This window comes from Anomaloglossus baeobatrachus, chromosome 6 (assembly GCF_048569485.1).
Source record: "Anomaloglossus baeobatrachus isolate aAnoBae1 chromosome 6, aAnoBae1.hap1, whole genome shotgun sequence".
Taxonomy (NCBI): Eukaryota; Metazoa; Chordata; class Amphibia; order Anura; family Aromobatidae; genus Anomaloglossus; species Anomaloglossus baeobatrachus.
The window spans coordinates 110659975-110681360 of NC_134358.1; the positions used below are offsets into that span (position 1 = coordinate 110659975).

General features: G+C 42.5%; 1 protein-coding gene across 1 annotated transcript in view; it reads left to right on the plus strand.

Annotated features, from left to right (window-relative positions):
- Nucleotides 1–21386, plus strand: part of JPH1 (junctophilin 1) — a 156104-nt gene that overhangs the window by 10897 nt on the left and 123821 nt on the right. Inside the window, exon 2 of the mRNA XM_075353163.1 lies at nucleotides 14240–14993. Within this exon, the coding sequence (XP_075209278.1) occupies nucleotides 14240–14993 (754 nt within the window). The remainder of the gene's footprint in view (nucleotides 1–14239; nucleotides 14994–21386) is intronic.

Sequence of the window (21386 nt, forward strand, 5' to 3'; positions counted from 1 at the left end):
GATGATGCTCCCAACAGTGGAAACAGGTAGGCCCAACTCCTTGGAAAGGGTTTTGTACCCCTTGCCAGCCTTGTGACCCTCCACGATCTTGTCTCTGATGGCCTTGGAATGCTCCTTTGTCTTTCCCATGTTGACCAAGTATGAGTGCTGTTCACAAGTTTGGGGAGGGTCTTAATTAGTCAGAAAAGGCTGGAAAAAGAGATAATTAATCCAAACATGTGAAGCTCATTGTTCTTTGTGTCTGAAATACTTCTTAATACTTTAGGGGAACCAAACAGAATTCTGGTGGTTTGAGGGGTTGAATAATAAATGACCCTCTGAATAAACTTTTCACAATTTAAAAAAAAAAAAAAAGAAATAACATTGTTTTTTGCTGCAGTGCATTTCACACTTCCAGGCTGATCTACAGTCCAAATGTCACAATGCCAAGTTAATTCCGAATGTGTAAACCTGCTAAATCTGCAGGGGGTTGAATACTACTTGTAGGCACTGTATGTTTATATGTATTTATAATATATATATATATATATATATATATATATATATATATATATATATATATATATATATATATATATATATATATATATATATATATATATATATATATATATATATAAAATTTTATTTATATTCTATATATTTTATATATAATATGTATATATACACACACACACACACACACCTCTTCCCCGGGCTGCCTGTGAACAGTTGTGCCCCTAATGGGCAACTCATCAGGTTTCCCATTCTGAGATTGGATCTCACTAGGACATAATGAACTTGTAGTGCTGCATTAAATGAGCCGTACAGGAGCTGAAATAAAACATTGCTAATGATAGAAGAACTGTGATGTAGATAATGAACTGCGAGCGTAGATGACATCAGGAATTAGCACTATATATAAACGAGACACCTGCTATAGAGGCTGCTGAGCTCGGCCATTCGTCCCGTGCCACTCATGCCTGAAGACTGTTTTTCATTGAACATATTTGTGATGAGCGCACACTCGAGCTCTTGGATAAGATTGATGTGTGTGGGCTGATTGCTGCATCGGTTTCCTTCTGATCATGTAGAAGGGTTTCTATGGGAATAGCTTTTTCCTGATTTGGTAAAAATCCAAACATATGAAGAGTCTTCAAGTGTCATTTTGTAAATGTAACAATTTAGAATATCGGGCATCTGTTGCATAATGAAGGCATAGGAGGCATCTGTCCATCCTTAAATCTGCTCCCAATAGTCAACTGCAGCCACAAATGCTCAACTGATTACCTATATACTGTGCATTGTGACTATATTCATAGTGTAAAATGGCTGAATTTAGAAGATGACTCAAGTAAGGTGCTACCTGCTCACACTTCTGGCCATAAAATCACTTACCCAGTCGGGTTTATTCACACATCGCAGTCATGTTGCAGTTTCTATTTTTTCTTTTACTGCAATTTTGAATAAAAACACAACTTTTAAAATACTTATAGAAAAGGGAATGACTGCTATCTCCATCTGCTATGACGGGAAGCGATGAGCTCTCCATCAATGGAAATCTTCAAGCGGAAATTGGATAAACATATAGCTGGGATGATTTCGGAAAACTTGCGCTCGCAGGGGGTTGGACCCGATGGCCCTTGAGGTCCCTTCCAACTCTACCATTCTATGAGTCTATGCTATCTCCTTCCCAGGGATATTTCCTAAAGCTTCTGCACCCTGATGAAAAATCCCCAACAGGACCTCTAATTATTATGGGTTTTTAATAGTATTGGATGCTCATCTGGGCTAAGAAAGACTATTGAGCCCCCCTTCAGCTCCAGTGGCCGGGGGGAAACTACAACCCTTGCTTCATCCTAGAGGATAGCTAGTGCTATGATGGGCCTTCAAAGTCTGATTGTGAGGCCCACTGGTCTGCAGAGGTAAGCAGCTGGACACGTGTTCCCAGTAGCGAGGTGGGCCTGCATGCACCATTACGTTTCATTAAAGGGGTTCTCATTTAACAGTATATGTCATCCATCCACAGTATAGAGATGCATCCATGAGCTATGGGTTTCCAACCATTGAGACTTCCAAAGTGTCACTAGGTTTGTGTCTATTGAGCTGATGGATTCTGTCTCTGCTGCTCCTTTACCATTGAATGGAGCAGTGGCTACACAAGCACATAGCAATCCACTAACAGGGAATTGGGAACCCCCATTCTTGGAATTGGCATGTGTCTGTGGTTGAACCCCAGCAATTAAACATTTTTCGTTGATCCTGTTGTGATAAAATAGACGCAAGTTTAGCGATTGTCAAATGCAATTCGCATACAAGAGATACCACAAATTGTAAAATCTTACATTTATAAATGACCGGAGGCAATGTGAGAAAAAATGTAGAAGGAGCAGCACATGCTGGTTACTAGGGAATGTGGAATATGTTCATGTAAGAAAAATTTGTCAGATTAATTATGACTTTTGTCTATAAATCCATTTTCTCTTTATTGAAGAGCAGGGAATCAAATCTAAATAGTATTGAAATATTACCGCCTGCTGCAAGAATTACCAGCGCAGTTTGATTCTGGATATATGTATGTTTATGTATGAATGTGTTTATATATCATATATGTAATTACATGCCACATGTTTTGAAAGTTTGTGTCCATCAGTCCTTGCAATGGTTTTCCTTGTTTTCATTGGAATGTGCACTTTGTAGATTCAGACTGGAGGGGCAGCAAAACCATAGAGGAACACTTATGGCAACAAGGTATAAAGAGATGTGTGAAACAGTCCAGAATATGGACTAAATTTTAGATATCTCAAAATACTCGTAATTTCCTTATGTCTTGCGGCTTCCAGTCTGAATTTACAATATGCACATGCCAATAACAACAAGGAAAACTAATGCATCAACAGGTGTGACCAAACTTTTGACTGATGCTATATAAATAGTCATGGCTGAAAGTGTTGATATCTTTGAAATTGTTCCAGAAAATAATATTTCCTAGAAAAACATTCCACTTTCCACATTTTGTCATACACATGTTTATTTTCTTTGTGTGTATTGGAATAACACAATAAAAAAAGAGAAAAAAGGCAAATTGGACATAATTTCACACAAAACACCAAAATGGGCATGACAGAATTGTTGACACCTTCCCAAAATTTTGAGTAAACAACTTTGTTTCAAGAATGTGATGCTCACTTGTGTGGGCAATATGAAAATCACACCCGAAACTAGACAAAAAGGGGAGAAGATGACTAAAGGGTGCTTTACACGCTGCGACATCGCTAACTATATATCGTCAGGGTCACGTCGTTAGTGACGCACATCCGGCACCGTTAGCGACATCGCAGCGTGTGACACCAAGGAGCAACGATCAATGAGCGCAAAAACGTCCAAAATCTTTGCTCGTTGACACGTCGCTCCTTTCTCAAATATCGTTGCTGCTGCAGGTAAGATGTTGTTAGTCGTTCCTGCAGCAGCACACATCGCTGTGTGTGACACCGCAGGAACGACTAACATCTCCTTACCTGCGTCCACCGGCAATGAGGAAGGAAGGAGGTGGGCGGCATGTTCCGGCCGCTCATCTCCGCCCCTCCTCAGCTATTGGACGGCTGCCGTGTGACGTCGCTGTGACACCGCATGAACCGCCCCCCCTTAGAAAGGAGGCGGTTTGGCGGTCAGAGCGACGTCGCAGGGAAGGTAAGTACGTGTGACGGGTGTTAGCGATGTTGTGCGCCATGGGCAGCGATTTGCTCGTGACGCACAACTGCCAGGTACGCTCGCTAGCTATATCGGTACCGGTATCGCAGTGTGTAAAGTACCCTTAAATCTTTGCATTGTGTGTCTGTGTGCCACACTAAGCATGGAGAATAGAAAGACTAGAAGAGAACGGTCTGAGAACTTGAGAACCAAAATTGTTTAATAATATCCACAATCTCAAGGTTACAAGTCCATCTCCAGAGATCTTTGTTCCTTTGTACACCGTGTGCCACAAAATCAAGAAGGTTAAAATCCATGGCACTATAGCTAATTTCCCTGGATGTGGGCAGCAGAGTAAAATTGATGAAAGTTTGCAACCCAGGATAGCCCAGGTGGTGGAAAAGCAGCCCCGATCAAGTTCCAGAAATTTCAAGCTGTCCTGCAGGTTCAGGGGTCATCAGTGTCAGCGCAAACTATCCATCAACATTTGAATGACATGAAACGCAATGTCAGGAGACCCAGGAAGACCCCACTTCTGGCCTAGAGACTAGAGTTGAGCGAGTACCTAACTCTTCGTACTCGCTATGCCCATAACGAGTACTGTCTAATACTCACATATTCATTCCAAATAGCGTGTGTAATGCAAGTCAATGGGGAATACTCGCAATGTAACGAATAACCCGAATTCCGCATGATTTTGCTACTTGCACAAATAGTACGGCATTCGGGTTACTCGATATTTTGCGAGTTTTTCCCCATTGACTTGCATTGCACACGATATATGGAATGAATACGAGCATATTAGACTGTACTTGTTATGAGTATAGCGAGTACGAATAGTTAGGCACCCATTCAACTCTACCAGAGACATAAAAAAGCTAGACTGCAGTTTGCCAATATGAATGTAAGCCAAACTCCTTCTGCTAAGGCTAGGTTCACACTTCCATTGTTTTAAATCCGTCAGGTTCGTCAGCAACGGATCAGTCGTTTTTAAGTTGTCAACTGATGCAACGGATGTGTTTTTCACCTGATCTCAAGATTCCTGTTGTGAGAAGGCGCCTTCAGATATAAGAGACCTGGAGAGTAGAGTTGAGCGGATCGGTTATAATCCGGGTCCGTCGGATCCGGATCGGGTTGCCGCAGAAGTCCGGATCCGATCCGGAATCCGTGTCTATGTAAATCAATGGAGAGAGAGAGAGAGAAAAAAAAAAACACGGATCCGGATTGTGCACCCCGAATCCCGGGTACTGGTCAGACTTGGATCGGGCTCTCAAACTGTGCGGATCCGGGTCCGCTCAACACTACTGGAGCGTGCTAAAGAAGAGTCCAAGATTCCAGGTGAGAGGTGTACGAAGCTTGTTCATGTCTATAGGAAGTGGTTGATGGCAGTTATTTTGGAGTTTTGTGCGAAATTATGTCCAGTTTGCCTTTTTTTCCTCTTTTTTTTTTTTTTTGTTTTCCAATACACATAAAGGAAATAAACGTGTATTTGCAATAATTTTCTTGGACAAATACTTCATTTCTATAACAATTTCAAGGGTACCAACACTTTTGGCCATGCGTGTTTGTATTTTACTATGTTATTCAAACTTTTTGCTGTTGGTTGTGACCTTCCGTACGATTAGAAGGCACAGCGCCACTTTTTGTCTATAGTTAGCATCACATAAGAGAATGAAGCTGAGCTGACAGACTGGACCAAGCCAAGGTACAAGGCTGGTATCCGCAGACAAAACTGAAGGTGGGGAAGGACAGTGAGGGATTAGTGCAATATAACATTAGGGGTTTTCACCAGCGTGGTATTCCGGTTTAGTAAACAATTCCTTTCTGTTTTCCGGTGTGAGTTTACAAAAGGTTGGATGATGCCTAGAAGAAGGAATGGCAGGCATCGCTGGAAAAGTAAATATTTTACGATCACCGTGATGGTATTTTGCACAGCAAAGTGTTACTGAATTTACATTTAAAAATATTTCCTCCCCTTGCATGTACCCACATGTGGGTCTGTAGTACTTTTTCAATAAGGTAGAATTCTCAGAATTTTGCAAACAAATGATGGCGTTTTTGACTCCTATAACCCTCTTACATTGCACCATTACATTACAAGTCATGTAAATGTTGTGAAAAACGGTTTCAGTATTGTCGTGTGGGCCCGTCTGTGTGTCCTGTCCGGGTTCTGAACCTGGTGTCCTTTCCGGGTTCAGGTGTGGCAGATCTGAGCGCTCAGGAAGGAAAATCCACAGAAAGCAGTAAAGACATAGTGGATTTACATGTTTTGGTTTTTGTTTTTTTTTTTGCAGCTCTATCCTCACACTGCAGGTATTGCCTTCGTGGACATTAACATTGTGGATTTATAAATCTGCAGCATGATCAATTCTGATTTATTTGGGCACAAATCTTTTCTGAATTTTTCTCTTTCTTTTTGTTGCATGCCAAAGATGAAACTAAAAGAGAACCTGTAAAGACAAAGCTGTGATGGCGCTGTTACACTGATTAAATTGATACCTTTGGTGAAAAAAAATCTGCTTTGTTGTTCATATTTATTCACCATTTGACATTTTCTGTTAATTAGATCTTGGTGCACAGGGGCTGGATTGTACGCTGGGTGGTCTCCTCCCTGTCTGTGATTCCCCGACCCTTCTACTTACCTTTGTTCTGTGAATGACTGGTCACTGCTGATATTAGAAACTGAAGAGACAGGTCATTCACAGAACAGTGACAGGCGGAGGAGTCGGAAAATCACAGATAGGGAAGAGCAGACCCAGTTAGCAGTCCCACCCTTGTGCACTCAAAAGTTCAAATGGTGATTAAACAACAAAGTGGATTTCTTAACCAAAAGTATTGATTTAATCAGTATTCGGGTATGTGCCTACAATCAGGACTCACTGCGTCCTGAACGCAGCGAGTCCTGACCTGTGGGGCCCCGCGTCTCCTCCGCAGGAGGCCACAGCTGCTCATACCCATGATCAGGGTTCAGTGCGCTGCGGTCTTGCTTGTGTTCTCCCTATGGAGGACGCATGTAATTCCGCAGCAAACAATTGACATGCTGCGATCTGTAAACACGCACCGCAGGTCAGTGTATACTGCAGAAAAAACAACTACAGTGGGCATGGGATTTCTAGAAATCCATCCACTATGCTTGTACTATACAATGCAGCGTTTTAGACGCAGCTGAAGCATGGTGTTTTCAAAACGCAGCAAACACTGATCGTGGGCACGCACCCTTACAGTGCCATTACAACTAGGTCTTTACATTACAAAATCGTGCTGACCGGTTCTCTGTAAAAGTAATCTGTCACAAGGTTTTAGCTACCCCATCTGAGAGCAACATAATTGAGAGGCAAAGACCCTGACTCCAGGAATGTGTCACTTACTGCATTACTTTCTGACATTTAATTAAAAACGTGCGGCAGATCTAGCAGTTCTCTGAATGCTGAGCTCAGTATAACCCGGCCCACACCACTGATTAACAACTTTCTATCCATATACACCATACACAGCTGCCAGTCAGTGGTGGAAGCGAGGTTATAGAGAGCTCATGAATATGCTTGACTATCTGACAGCAGGTGTACTATTCCTCTAATTATAATATACTGATAAAACAGTGTTTTTTATCAATACTACACTGAGCAATCCAGTAAGTGACACATCACTGGAATCAGAATCCCTGGCCTTATATCAAGCTGCTCTCAGATTATATAGCAAAAACCTGATGACAGATTCCCTTAAGCCCCCCTTACTGACATATGACATACTAACATATCATATGTCGGCTCCCTGACTTTGACGTCTCTTAAGCAGATCCAGCATCTTTGCTGGTAGGTGATGGCTGAATTATTCAGCCATCATCTTCCTCTAACACCTGCAGGTGGAGCGGAACTCTGCCTGCAGCTGTTAACCTGTTAAATGCTGCTGTCAATCTCTAACACCGGCAGTTAATGTGCACTCGCAGGGGGGCATGTCATCCCATGGGCCCATCGGTGTGCCCGTGACGCGAACACGGGGCACCAATGGGTTTTTATGATAGCCGTGGGTCAGCTGAAGACCCCCATGAATGTTATGATGGTTCATCTATGAAATCCATTTAGCTGGTGTTCGTAGGAGACTGATTTTTGCTATACATAGCAGTGCTGAGGGACTGCTATCTATAGACATGCGTATAGACAAAAGTGGTCACAGGCTGAAGTCCACTAAGGGAACTATTAAATACAGTAAAGAGTAAAATAAAAAGTCTTTTTAAAAAAAATATGAAAAAAAGAAAGAAAATCTAAAGGTTCAAATCAGCCCCCTTTTCCCTTATTGAAAATTAAGAAAGAAAAAAAACACATATTTGGTATTACTGCGTGATCTATCAAATTATAAAATAAATTAATGACTGGTAAATGGCGTAACAATGAAATAAAAACGCCAGAATTGTGTTTTGGGTTTTTTTTTATCCACGTAATAACAGGTGATCAAAACATCATATCTACCCCAAAATGATGTCAATAAAAACATTGGCTCAGGGCACAAAAAACAATCCTTCACCCCCCCCATATCTGAATAATTTAAACCATTGTGGCTCACGGTACATGGCGACACAGCAAACTTTTTTTGACAAAATAATTTTTTTTCACTACTCAAATAAAACACTGGTACTGGCCTGAAGAATAATATAGCAAGGACATTTTTACTGTAAAATGAACGATGTAATTAAAACAAAAATCAATTTCAGAATTGCACTTTTTTTCGCTATTTCTCAGCACTTTTATTTTTACCGCTTTCCAGTACATCACATGATACGATGGATGGAGCCGTTCAAGAATAAAGCAAAAAACATCAGGGCTTGGTTATGTCAACGAAAAAATCAAAAAGTTATGGGTCTTGGAATAATAGGAGGAAAGATGAGTGATGAAAAACATAAAATCACCCAGTCGGGAAGGGGATAATCACTAAACTCATCTCAGATGCTGTGGGGGCTTCCTTGATCATTCACCTACTGTATAACCTCAGGTGATGACCTCTCAGATCAAGTCATCGCTGAATGTGAATTCATCATGGTTGTTGCACATAGTTATATAAATTTTTGTTTTCTTCCTTCATGTTTAATCAGGCTGATCTTTCTTTTTTTGCCCTCTTACATGCAGGGTTCTGTAAGGCTAGATCATATCTCCGATATTTAAAGGGGCTGTTCACTACTTGGACAACACCTTCTCATTCCCCTTGTTCACATTATGACTCGCGGGCCCCGCAACCAATCAGCGCCTTCTTCCTTCTCCCCGCCTTCAGATGTTTGAGCAGGAAGTTAGCGCACCACTCACATCCTGCTCAAATCTCTGAACACGGGGAGACATTAGCTGGGCGCTGATTGGTCGCAAGGCTCGCATGTTATAACAATGTCACGTGGGCCTCTGAACGCAGATTTACTCATGCTGGAACCGCGGCCTCATCAGAGGGGAGTATAGGCTTATTTATGTTTATGGAAGCAAACAAGGGGAATGAGAAGGGGTTGTCCAAGTAGTGGACATCCTCTTTAATGGTCCAATTACTGGTAGACTGACTACAGATGTCCTAGCAAGTGCAACAGCCTTCTAGGCATATATGAGGCTATCAGATTCAGGTCAGGACCACTTGCAGCTGGTCATTGAGGTCATACTTGGACTATGAATTTTATTATTATTTTATTTAGTGCATCATTGATTCCATTGTGCTGTACAAATTACAATAAGCAAACTAACAATGACAGACTAGAACAGAGGGGAAAGGGCTCTGCTCCTGTGGGCTTACATTCTACAGGATAATGGGGTGGGAGACAGTAGGTCGGGAATTTGCAGCAGCTCCGGTGGTGGTGAGGCTGCAAGCTTTCTTGGGTTTTCAAGTTCTGTCTGATGCCATGTGCACACGTTAGGTGTTCATTGAGTTTTTTACCTTCGTATTTGTAAGCCAAAATCAGGAATGGAACAATCAGAGGAAAAGTATAATAGAAACACGGGCAGCACTCCTGCGTTTTTTTATACTCGCTCCGGGTTTTCGCTTACAAATACTGAGGTTAAAAAGCCACAACATATTCCACGTGTGCACATGGCTTGAAGGTTTTGAATGCAGCAGATAATCGGACGTGTTGGGACACAGAATTCCAGAGGTTGGGGAATACTCGGGAGACGTTTTAGGGGCAATTGGGGAACGTACAAATGTGGAGGAGAGTAGGAGATCTTGTGAGGAACAGAGATTAGGTATGGGAAGATATTGAGGAATAAGTTTGGAGATACATAGGGGAGACAGATTATGGACAGCTTTTTAGGTCCATGTGTTAGTAGTTTGTAATGGATATGTTGGGGAATTGAGAGGCAATGAAGAGATTTGCAGGGGGGAGAAGTGGAGGAGTAGCGAGGAGAGGGGTGGATTAGTCGGGCAGCAGAGTTAAGGATGGACTGGAGAGTGGGAGAGTGTTAACAGGAAGGCCCCCAAGGAAGATATTGCCATAGTTGAAGCGGTCGATGATGAGGGCATGCATTAGCATTTTAGTAGGTACACGTTTAAGGAAAGGACGAATTTTGGAAATATTTTTGGGTTGGAGGTGGCAACATCTTAAATTTGCGATTTGAAGGACAGGGCACAGGGTTACTCCGAGGCATTGGCTGTCTGGTACAGGGAAAAGAGTGATGTCATTTTTTGTGATAGATCAGGTACGTTAATTAAGTGAGATGGAAGTAAACTTAGGAGTTTGGTTGAACATATGAAAGCATCCTAGCTCACAGAACGAGCACTCACCGGATGTTTTGATATTTGCATACCATTCTGTGTCCACCATTCTGTTTCCACCACCAGTGTTTGGCATCCACCTTTCTATCATTCACTGTTTTGAAGGGGACTTTACATTGTCTGGAGATTGAGAAAGGATTGGACAGCTGTTGTTTATGGTTGTAATACCTCATTAAGATAAAGGTATTTTCTCTTTGGCGTGTACGTCTTTTGTACATCAGACCAATTTCACAGATCAGTATTTGGCAATTTATATAAAGGATATGGATGAATAACGATCGCACTGTGAATAGTAATCTTGCTTATCCAGATATTTCAGCACATGTGGATACATATGTAAAACTCTTCAGAGGGGTCAGCACCTCAGCATAGGAAGTCTAGCTTATAGATGATAAGACAAGAAGGTTAAGATGAATGGCTAGATAAACAGGAAAATAACTTAAGGATAGACCCGGTCTCCAGGATGTGAGGGGCCGCTGCACGTGTCGGGGGAAGTGTGTTGAGCTGTGGAGAGTACAGAGATCTGAAGAAATCACCATCATTAGTTTGTAGCTGTGAAGTTTCCTCAAGTGCTGGAGCTTCCTGTCCGAAATATGTTTGTGTTGAGCAGTAATATAAATTTATGGGATGGGTAATATGATAGGGAAAATTACATTTCTTTTTGAAAAGTAAGTGAACCCAATGATGTGCAGAATTTACTAGAGATGAGCAGAACCCTGATGGAAGCCCTGCAGACCGCATCCTTCCTCCAGCATCTCTTCTAATGGGCCCAGTGTAACGTCTCACCCGCGTCAGTGATGTTAAGCTAGGCCTGCAAATCAGGAGAGGTGCAGAAAATTCCCGCTGGTATCAAGGGTTCGCATGGCTCCTGTGCGGGGGCCACGGAATACAGTGTCCTGCAGTTTGATTCACTCAGCTCTTCTGACTATAGAGGTGACACATGTCCAACCTGACTTCCATCATAAATGTCTTGAGATCCTATTTCCTTTTTTCATGTACAACAATCTACTAGTGTAACATATGTCACACCTGGGTATTAGGTGCAGGAGGCACTGTTAGGCCCCAGACGTAGGTGTCGAGCGGTGGTATGGCTTTTCTGCGGGGTTGTGTAGTTTGGGGTGTCACGGTGCTCCTACCTGGCTCCTGGCACTCCAAACCCGTTCCCACAGTACATCTGTATATGATAGGTAGAAGCAATAAGGCAGACAGGACCTTGGTATGAACTGTTCAAATGCTTTACTGGATCACAGTATCATGGTTCACATCTCCTGGCGCATGTAGCTGCGACACTGGATTTTCATACAAGTTTTGGTTGGGTGACAACTGCACTGGTACTCTGTGATGGCAAATCTAGAACTGCAGTTTGGCTTTGCTGTGATGGGCTCCGAAAAGACTGTCTGGCAAGGTGGCTGACATTAGCCGCCCTTGTCACCTGCTCATCACCTCAAGCTCGGCTTGTTTCAACTGTCAACTCTCCCCAGTTACCATAGTGACCAGGCTATAGAGGATGTTCATCAGACATCCTCCAATACAGTCCCTTGCCAACACTTATACCACCACCTGCTGGTCTCCAGTGGTATTACAGAGCAACAACTTACAGAATGACACCAGGCAATACATAAAACCATACATTATTCTACATTCTCCTATGAATGAAGAAACTTTTGTAATGGCTCCTTCTGGGTCATTACACTAGTATTCATGAACAAAACTTAGTCTGTCCAGGCAGCTACCAGATAACATGGAAAAATGACCTATTCACAAATTATATATAGCCTTTAATAAATTATAAACTGTATCAATGCTACTGAACTGTAAGTAGGGCTTATTTTTGGAGAAGAGCTTATATATCTAGTTTAGGCCCAAAAATCCCAAAAAAGCATGCTACGGCTTATTTTCGGGGCAGGTCGTATTTTTTGGGAAACTGGGTAAATAATGGAGGACATTTAGAAGCTAGGTTTCTGGCGATTTTAGATTAAACTTTCAGCTAGGACTATACCACCTTTCTGACGTGGACTATCACATTAAGGGCAGTTTCAGGTGTCCATTTTTTCCCCACATACGAGAAAATTGGCTGAGACTTTGATCACAGTGTGGTCAGAGTGTCATAAATGTTTCACATTTTTGAAAAGCAAAAAAATGTTTTTTACCTCCTCCTTCCCAATAGACAGGAGGTCTTACATATAGGTGGATCCCAGGTAATTTATCTAATGCTTGCATACTCGATTCATATGAACTTGAAAGCTGAGTCTAAATACCGACTGTATATAATTTTGCCAATTTCCTATATTGGTCCCTGCAGCTAATCTAAACACTGAGTGCTTGTGAAAGCAGCATGTATCTGGAGGGGGCGGTCAGAATCTGCTGCCCACCCTCCTGCCACATAAGGAGGTTTAACTTCTTCACCTCTACAACTGGTGCAGCAAAACCATGAAAATGACGACCGTCTTCATTTATGAGCTTGTTAGATTATTGTATGAATAACAAATGAGAGGTCGTACTCACAAACGGCTGTCACACTGCGGTCCATGAGAGCCATATTGGGGGCTGTGGTCGGTTGCTTTATCCACCACTCACTTACATAGATGGTCAGCAAGTTGTTTGGGAACTCGCTCAGGACATACAGAATTATTTTAGACGTTGATCCACTAAATAAATAAACTTATAAAGTTGAGATCAGATCTAAGGCTGGGGCCACACGAGCACTACTGTGAGTGCATCTCATGACACTCAGCTCCCGCTCTGCTGGAGTGTAAGCCAAGTGTCATGCCACTGTGATGCGATCCTGCGATCACAGCACAGCCGCGGAGGAGAGGGTGGGCGCTGCGGAGGAGAGGGAGGGACAAATCTCCCCTTCTCCTCCATTGTCAGCTGGTGCGTATATCGCACTGCACTCACTGTAATGCAAGTGCAGTGCGATGTTTCTCTTGCACCCATAGACTTGTATTGGTGCGAGAGAAAACAAATCGGATTTCACCTGCAGCATGCTGCGATTGTTTTCTCGATCTGATTTGGGCTGAGAAAAAAAATTGCTCATGTGAGCAGCCCATAGAGTAACATGGGTCCAGGTGGAATGCAATTTTTTTTTTATCGCATTCCACTTGCTCCATTTTACTCACCGTGTGTCCTTAGCCTTATTAAAACAGTTGAACCGCTTTACCAGACTCTTCTTTTTTCAGATCTATTCTGTTTTAACATGTTTTGTTACATCCATGTGTACACAAAACCGTAATGTCTAGCAATATATCTGGAACATGTCCTGTATGAGTGCATTGTCATCTGAGTAATTTGTATCAGCCACTGTTATATAAAGTGCATGGAAGACCAATAACTACAGGCACTTCAATAGTGTTTAAAATAGATTTACCCAGTGGAGCCTGAGGCACCCGCTCTACAGACCCCCAAATTCCCCCCTTTCGCAGGTGTCATGTGCATTGCTGCTGTTGGCCAGACAGCATTTGCCTGTTACCTGTGACCACCCCTCCTTCAGGAATAATTCATGGGGGTGTATTATAGAACCCCCTATTTACCTTATTTTCTATACTTCTAAAATAGTATTTCATATTTCAAAAATGGGTAGCAATAAATATTGAGTCAAAGATGAATGGTCTTATCAGTCCGCAGAAGAAAAAGTCACAAGATGGCAGTGGAGAAATATTTTTTTTCTATTGCCAACACCACTGGCCATAGGGATCGAAGATTAAGTAGTTCTATGAAATGTTGGTTTGTCAACTTTGAAAATAGATTCAATGTTATACAGCGTGTGACGATGCATGGCTTGATGGTTGTAAGTCCATACTTTTTTGTTTTTACTTGACACTATGTTTTTATCCAGGTACCTACCAAGGACAATGGATGGGAGGAATGAGGCATGGATATGGCGTTCGCCAGAGCGTTCCCTATGGTATGGCTACCGTCATCCGATCACCACTGAGAACCTCTCTGTCTTCACTCCGCAGTGAACAGAGCAATGGCACCGTACTTCATGACATAGGAGCCGACAGTCCAGCTGGGACTCGTGGAGGTTTTGTATTGAATTTTCACAGCGACTCTGAGCTTATGACGGGCAAGAAGAAAGGTTTGTTCAGAAGAGGGTCACTACTGGGCAGCATTAAGCTTAGAAAATCAGAGTCCAAGATCTCCATATCTAGCAAACGCAGCTCTGTGAGAAGCGATGCGGCTATGAGTAGAATTAGCTCAAGTGATGCCAACTCTACAATTAGCTTTGGAGACTTGGACTCTGATTATTGTCCTGTAGAAGATCACGTCGATGCCACCACCACAGAAACCTACATGGGAGAATGGAAAAACGATAAACGCACCGGGTTTGGAGTAAGTGAACGCTCAAATGGAATGAAATACGAGGGAGAATGGCTGAACAATCGCAGGCATGGATATGGATGTACCATATTTCCAGATGGCACTAAAGAAGAGGGAAAGTACAAAAACAATGTTTTAGTCCGTGGAATAAGAAAGCAACTTATACCCATAAAGAACACAAAAACTAAGGAAAAGGTAGACCGCGCTGTCGAGGGGGCGCAGAGAGCAGCAGCTGTAGCAAGGACAAAGGTGGAGATTGCAGCGTCGAGGTAGGTCACTTGTGGAAATGGCAAGACTGTCAAAATATGTGCTGGATTTTTACTTACAGGAATTGCTCATTTTGTCTGCTAGAACATCCTGAGGGGAATCTGTCTGAGAACTTTTACTGTCTAATCTGAGAGTGGCTTAATGTAGGAGCAGAGACTGATTAGAGAGAGGTGTCACTGGGCAGTGTTTTGCTGATCTAGTATAATCAGTTTATCAGCAGGAGATTATCATTACTGGACAAACTGCCTTGTGCCTTCTAGTTCAATCATGTCCCCAGCATTAATTAGCAGCACTCTGTCACTAAATAATGTACACAGAGCAGTGCACTTTTGTATGCTCATATTGTTTCTCTATACAGAATCACATTAAAAGAGTATTCCTTCTCCACTTACTTGCTCATCAGGAGGTAGCAGACACTTGCCAGGTCATGTGAACAATAACCGCTGAACACAGACGCTATCCTGCATGTTTCAGTAGATATCACGTCAGTGGCCCTGCTCATAGACATCATATCAGTGGCCCTGTTCACTTCGATTTCTGGAAATGACCAAACCCGAAACACCCCTTTAAGGGAATGCTGTTCCTTAGAGGGCAAACGTAAGTACAATAGAGCGCCATAGACTTCTGTGGATGGCATATGATACTCAGTGCGACGTGTGTATAGCACAAAGATATGGTCGAGTACATGAGCCATAAACTAAAAAAAAAGGCAGACTAGATTAGTGTCATACCTCGCTGGTGCACTATAATATAACAGTAGGACTAATGTTGTTTTTAGAATGCAGAAGTATATATAATACACACTATGTATGTATATGTATGTATGTGTGTTTGTACATAGTATGGAATGATCAGCTGATGTGAGAATTTTATTATTAGACCCAGGACATTAGGTGGAGTCCATGTTTGCCTTCGGGGCCTCCTTCACACACACATTTTCTGCATTTTTTTAATGCTTCTAAAATGCACTATGAATTTCGAGCATTTGTACAAGTATTTTTGGTATTACGTTTACTTTTGATACATTTACTTGTAGCATTTTTGTTCTCGTGTTTTTCAAGTACTTTGGAACTAAACGTTTAACTAACTTTCAATATGTTTTAGTATTGTTGATTGGTTGGGGTCTATGCCCTGAAACCCCCACCAATCATTCTATCCACGTGCCAGTCCACAGCCTACGTGTGGGTGGTGTAAGGACCCTTTAGACATGTGTGAGCCTGTACATTGTTCTGCATGTGCTCGGGCATAAGCTTGTGCCATGTGGTGGGGTCACTGATTACCAGTACCTAACAAGTGCTGCAACATATCAAAAATTAGTGAAATGTTTAGTAACGCTTGCTATAGACTATAAACCAACATCCGACATCAACTGACCTAAAAGAAAGAAATGGAGCAAAAATGCTGCAGCGTTCCTGGAGGGTGCCATGGGATAAAGGACATAATGCCCAGTATACAAGGCATGTAAAATAGAGAAAGAGACTTGCTGACGGGTGCTACCCTTCAATGAATGGTTTAGGAGCCACCGGGAGACATAGCAGCAATGTATTGTACATTTGTCTATATGCACGCTATTCAACAAGAACGTGGAGCCGTCTATAAATAGTTTGGTTTCCATGACTGGATTTAGCTTGTGTAGTTATCAGAGTCTCTGGTGTGACAATGACAGAAGTGGAGTGGGACCACCCCAGTCACATCACCTAAAGCCTCACTGTTTCCTCATATCTGACTATTATCTTGTTGTTATTCTCATATTATAACATTACAAAGTGACTCTGCAGGTTATTAGCACATCAATTTATTGGGAGCCGACAGGATAGGTGGAACACTCCCCCCCCCCCCCCCCCCCCCGATGACCTGAGGCTCGGTGTCTTCAAATGAGAAGTCAATCAATCTGTGCTTGTTTCATCAGGATCTAATCCTGCCGGTATCTGACATAAAAGATGTGCGCACTCCTGGAGTCCCCTTGTTCCGTACGGTGCCGCTGCGGACATTCCTCTGAGATCTCTGCTGCGTGCCCCGGAGACCCCATAACAACGTGCGCTGCGACTCTCGTCCACATACAAATTGTTATTTTCTTGGAGGGAGGCAGGAGGATTCATTGCAGCTTCGTCTCATGTATATTTACAGGTTCCAATATATAAAAGATAAAACTGCTAAATAATTTGTAGCACCACATAACAGTATGAAGATGTCACTAAATAACATGGTACACTGACAAGCTGTTGTTAAGTCATCCTCGTGCAAAGATAAGAGCCTAGCGAGCGTTAATGACAAATGTGATGTGACCCAGAGGATGGCTGCAGCCTCCATAGGACTGCGGATTACCCGCCTGTAACGCAGACTTGTCTCTGGAGTTCCCATATAAGGACCGGCCCTATAACGAGGCACAAATTCTGGAATGTTTCTCACCGCTGTCATGGTGATCATATAGGGAATGCCTCCTACAGGGGCCGGTGTGTTACTGGTTTTCCAATTGGGTAGAACTTGTGCCTCTATAGCTCAGTGATTCTAAATAGTTGTAGAGAAAGATATGAATCTAATGAAAACTGAACATGAGGTTCCTAGTATTACTTTCTGATCAGACTGTATGAAGCCCACTGCCACGTCACAGCGAACCTCTCAATAAGTCCCTAACTTTTAATAGCCTTAAAGGGGTGACCGTGCACCAGCAGGGTGGGATAATAAAAGATAGGGGCCCAACTGAGTGGTTCACCATGTCATGGCAGTGGGCGTCATACAATCTGATCAGAATGTTAAACTAAGGCTATCAGCTGATGATTTTTGGATGTGCGGTCCATGTCTGTTTCTTCAGCTATTGCATGTTCTGTCCCCTCTGTTCTTGATTACTTGGACCAGCACTCCTCCCATTTGGCAGAGACATTTTTAATTAGCCGGAGACTGCATGAGGGGTTTTACCTATATTTACTTTCAGTTTATAGTCTGAGCTTGTGGAAGGTGAGTTTTACAGCTCCTTTCACTAGGTGTGGGTGCAGTGTGTCGGCTATTGGTGCTGTGGCTTTATACCTGTGGGGCGGTGTGGCCTGGATTCATGGAGACTCAGCCTTACAGCATGGGTCCTGTGGGCCACCAGGTCACCCACCCTACTGGTGCACTGCCGCTGTCACTGTCGTGGTGGTTGAAGCTTGATGCCACCCCTTTAAGGCTAGTAACCCTTAGGGAGCCCCTCAGATGTTCGCAGTGACGTGCCAGTGGGGTTCATACAGTCTGAGCAGAATGTTAAACCAAGAACCTCAGATTCCGTTTTATAATTTTATGCCAAGCGTAACTAGATGAACTGCTGATTTTTGGATGTGCGGCCAATGCCTCTTTCTTTCTAGAGCTCTGTGTGTGTGTGTGTGTGTATGTATGTATATATAATATTTATGTGTGTGTATATATGTGTGTGTAATATATATATATATATATATATATATATATATATGTGTACGTGTGTGTATGTATATATATATATATATATATATAACTAGCTGTACTATTCTTCACACAAAAACCACAAAACAAATAGATAGAAATGTAATTATTAAAAGGCAAAAGCTAAGCTAATAGAAGCATTTCACAACATATATTTCAACACCACAGATATTCCACACAGATTTAACTAAATTGGCCAAGTAATGTGCTCCGTCTGTCTCTTTCCCGGTCTGTCTCTTTCCCGGTCTGTCTCTTTCCCGGTCTGTCTCTTTCCCGGTCTGTCTCTTTCCCGGTCTGTCTCTTTCCCGGTCTGTCTCTTTCCCGGTCTGTCTCTTTCCAGGTCTGTCTCCCCGTCTCTTTGTCTGTGTCTTTTCCTGTCTGCCTGTCTTTGTCTGTCTCTATTTCTCTGTTTCTTTCCCCGCCTGTCTCTATCAAGGTCTGTGTCTTTCCCCATCTATCTTTGTCTGCCTCTCTGGCTGTCTCCTCCTTCCCTGTCTGCATGTCTGTCTGTCTCTTTCCCCATCTGTCTCTTTCTCAGTCTGTCTCTGTCTGTCTCTTTCCCCGTCTCTCTGTCTGTCTCTTTCCCTGTCTGTCTCTATCTCTATCTCTGTCTTGTCTCTCTCTGTCTCTCTATCCGTCTCCCCACCGACATCTTATTACCTCACATATAAGCTTCTTATACTATGAATATTTTTTGTTCCTATAGCAACCACTCACAGCTCCTACTAATAACCTGTAGTTCCAGGCTCCATTTACTTTAATAGAGGCATGTTTTTTGGAGAGTAATTGTAAAGCGCGGGGTTACATTTTCCTGTCAAAACATAGTCAACGACGTTCCTTGGGTCACATGAGTTGTCTGTGCAAAATTTTGTGATTGTAAATGCGACGGTGCGGATACACTTTTCGTTTCACTTTTTCCCCATTATGAAGTAGATTGTGGCAAAATTGATTGGTAAATTGGAACGCGCGGGGTTAAAATTTCGCCTCACAACATAGCCTATGACGCTCTCGGGGTCCAGACGTGTGAGTGTGCAAAATGTTGTGGCTGTAGCTGCGACGGTGCAGATGCCAATCCCGGACATACACACACACACATACATACATACACACATACATACATACACACATACATACATACATACATACATACATACATACATAAATACATACATACATTCAGCAATATATATAGAATATATATATTAATGTTATGGTGAAGAATCAACAACAAGTGGGACACAATTGTGAAGTTGAATGAAATGTATTGCTTATTTTAAACTTTTTAAATAAATAACTGAAAATCGGGGCGTGCAATATTATTCGTCCCCTTTAAGTTAATACTGTGTAGCGCCACCTTTTGCTGCGATTACTGCACAAGTCGCATGCGGTATGTCTATCAGCTTTGCACATCGAGAGACTGAAATTCTTGCCCATTCTTCCTTTGCAAACAGCTGGAGCTGAGTGAGGTTGGATGGAGAGCGTTTGTGAACAGCAGTTTTCATCTCTTTCCACAGATTCTCTATTGGATTCAGGTCTGGACTGTGACTTGGCCATTCTAACACCTGGATATGTTTATTTGTGAACCATTCCATTGTAGATATTGCTTTATGTTTGAGTTCATTGTCTTGTTGGGAGACAAATCTCTGTCCCAGTCTCAGGTCTTTTGCAGACTCTAACAGGTTTTCTTCAAGAATGGTTCTGTATTTGGCTCCATCCATCTTCCCATTAATTTTAACCATCTTCCCTGTCCCTGCTGAAGAAAAGCAGGCCCAAACCATGATGCTGCCACCACCAGGTTTGACAGTGGGGATGGTGTGTTCAGGGTGATGAGCTGTGTTGCTTTTACGCCAAACATATCGTTTGGCATTGTGCTCAAATAGTTTGATTTTGGTTTCATCTGACCAGAGCACCTTCTTCCACGTGTTTGGTGTGTCTCCCAGGTGGCTTGTGGCAAACTTTAAACAAAACTTTTTATGAATATCTTTGAGAAATGGCTTTCTTCTTGCCTCTCTTCCATAAAGGCCAGATTTGTGCAGTGTACGACTGATTGTTGTCCTATGGACAGACTCTCCCACCTCAGCTGTAGATCTCTGCAGTTCATCCAGAGTGATCATGGGCCTTCTGGCTGCATCTCTGATCAGTCTTCTCCTTGTTTGAGATGAAAGTTTGGATGGACGGCCGGGTCTTGGTAGATTTGCAGTGGTATGATACTCCTTCCATTTCAATATGATCGCTTGCACAGTGCTCCTTGGGATATTTAAAATTTTGGAAATCTTTTTGTAACCAAATCCGGCTTTAAACTTCTCCACAACAGTATCACGGACCTGCCTGTTGTGTTCCTTGGTCTTCATGATGCTCTCTGCGCTTTAAACAGAACACTGAGACTATCACAGAGCATTTATACAAAGACTTGATTATACACTGGTGGATTATATTTATCATCATCAGTCATTTAGGACAACATTGGATCATTCAGAGATCATCAATCAACTTCTGGAGTGAGTGAGCAGCGGCTTCTCTACTCTCTTGACACGGTGTGACTGTTGACATCATGCTGATTTGACAGCCGGCTCCCTGCTGCTTAACTGCAGGAAGTTGGTGGTCATTCAGCATGATGTCAGCAGTCATGCCCTGTCGGCAGAGCACCCCAGAAGAACAGCTGCTCTCTTGGCATGGAGCAGCTGAATTGCCAGTGCCAGGTACAACATTCAGGTACTGTAATTGCTTCTGTTAGCAAATACCTGCCTGTTAGTTTGTAGGCACATACCATAGTTAAAAAAAGAAAAAATAAATTTCCTTGATAACCTCTATAAGGACAGCACCAAGTCTTCTTGGCATGGAATGAATAAAATAGTGACATGTTGCAACATTTATCTTTTCACATACATTAAAAAAAATTACCTCTTTTAGAGCCTGGAGGCTGAATGGAGGGTAATAATGACCTGGTTTGTTTTTTTTCAGAA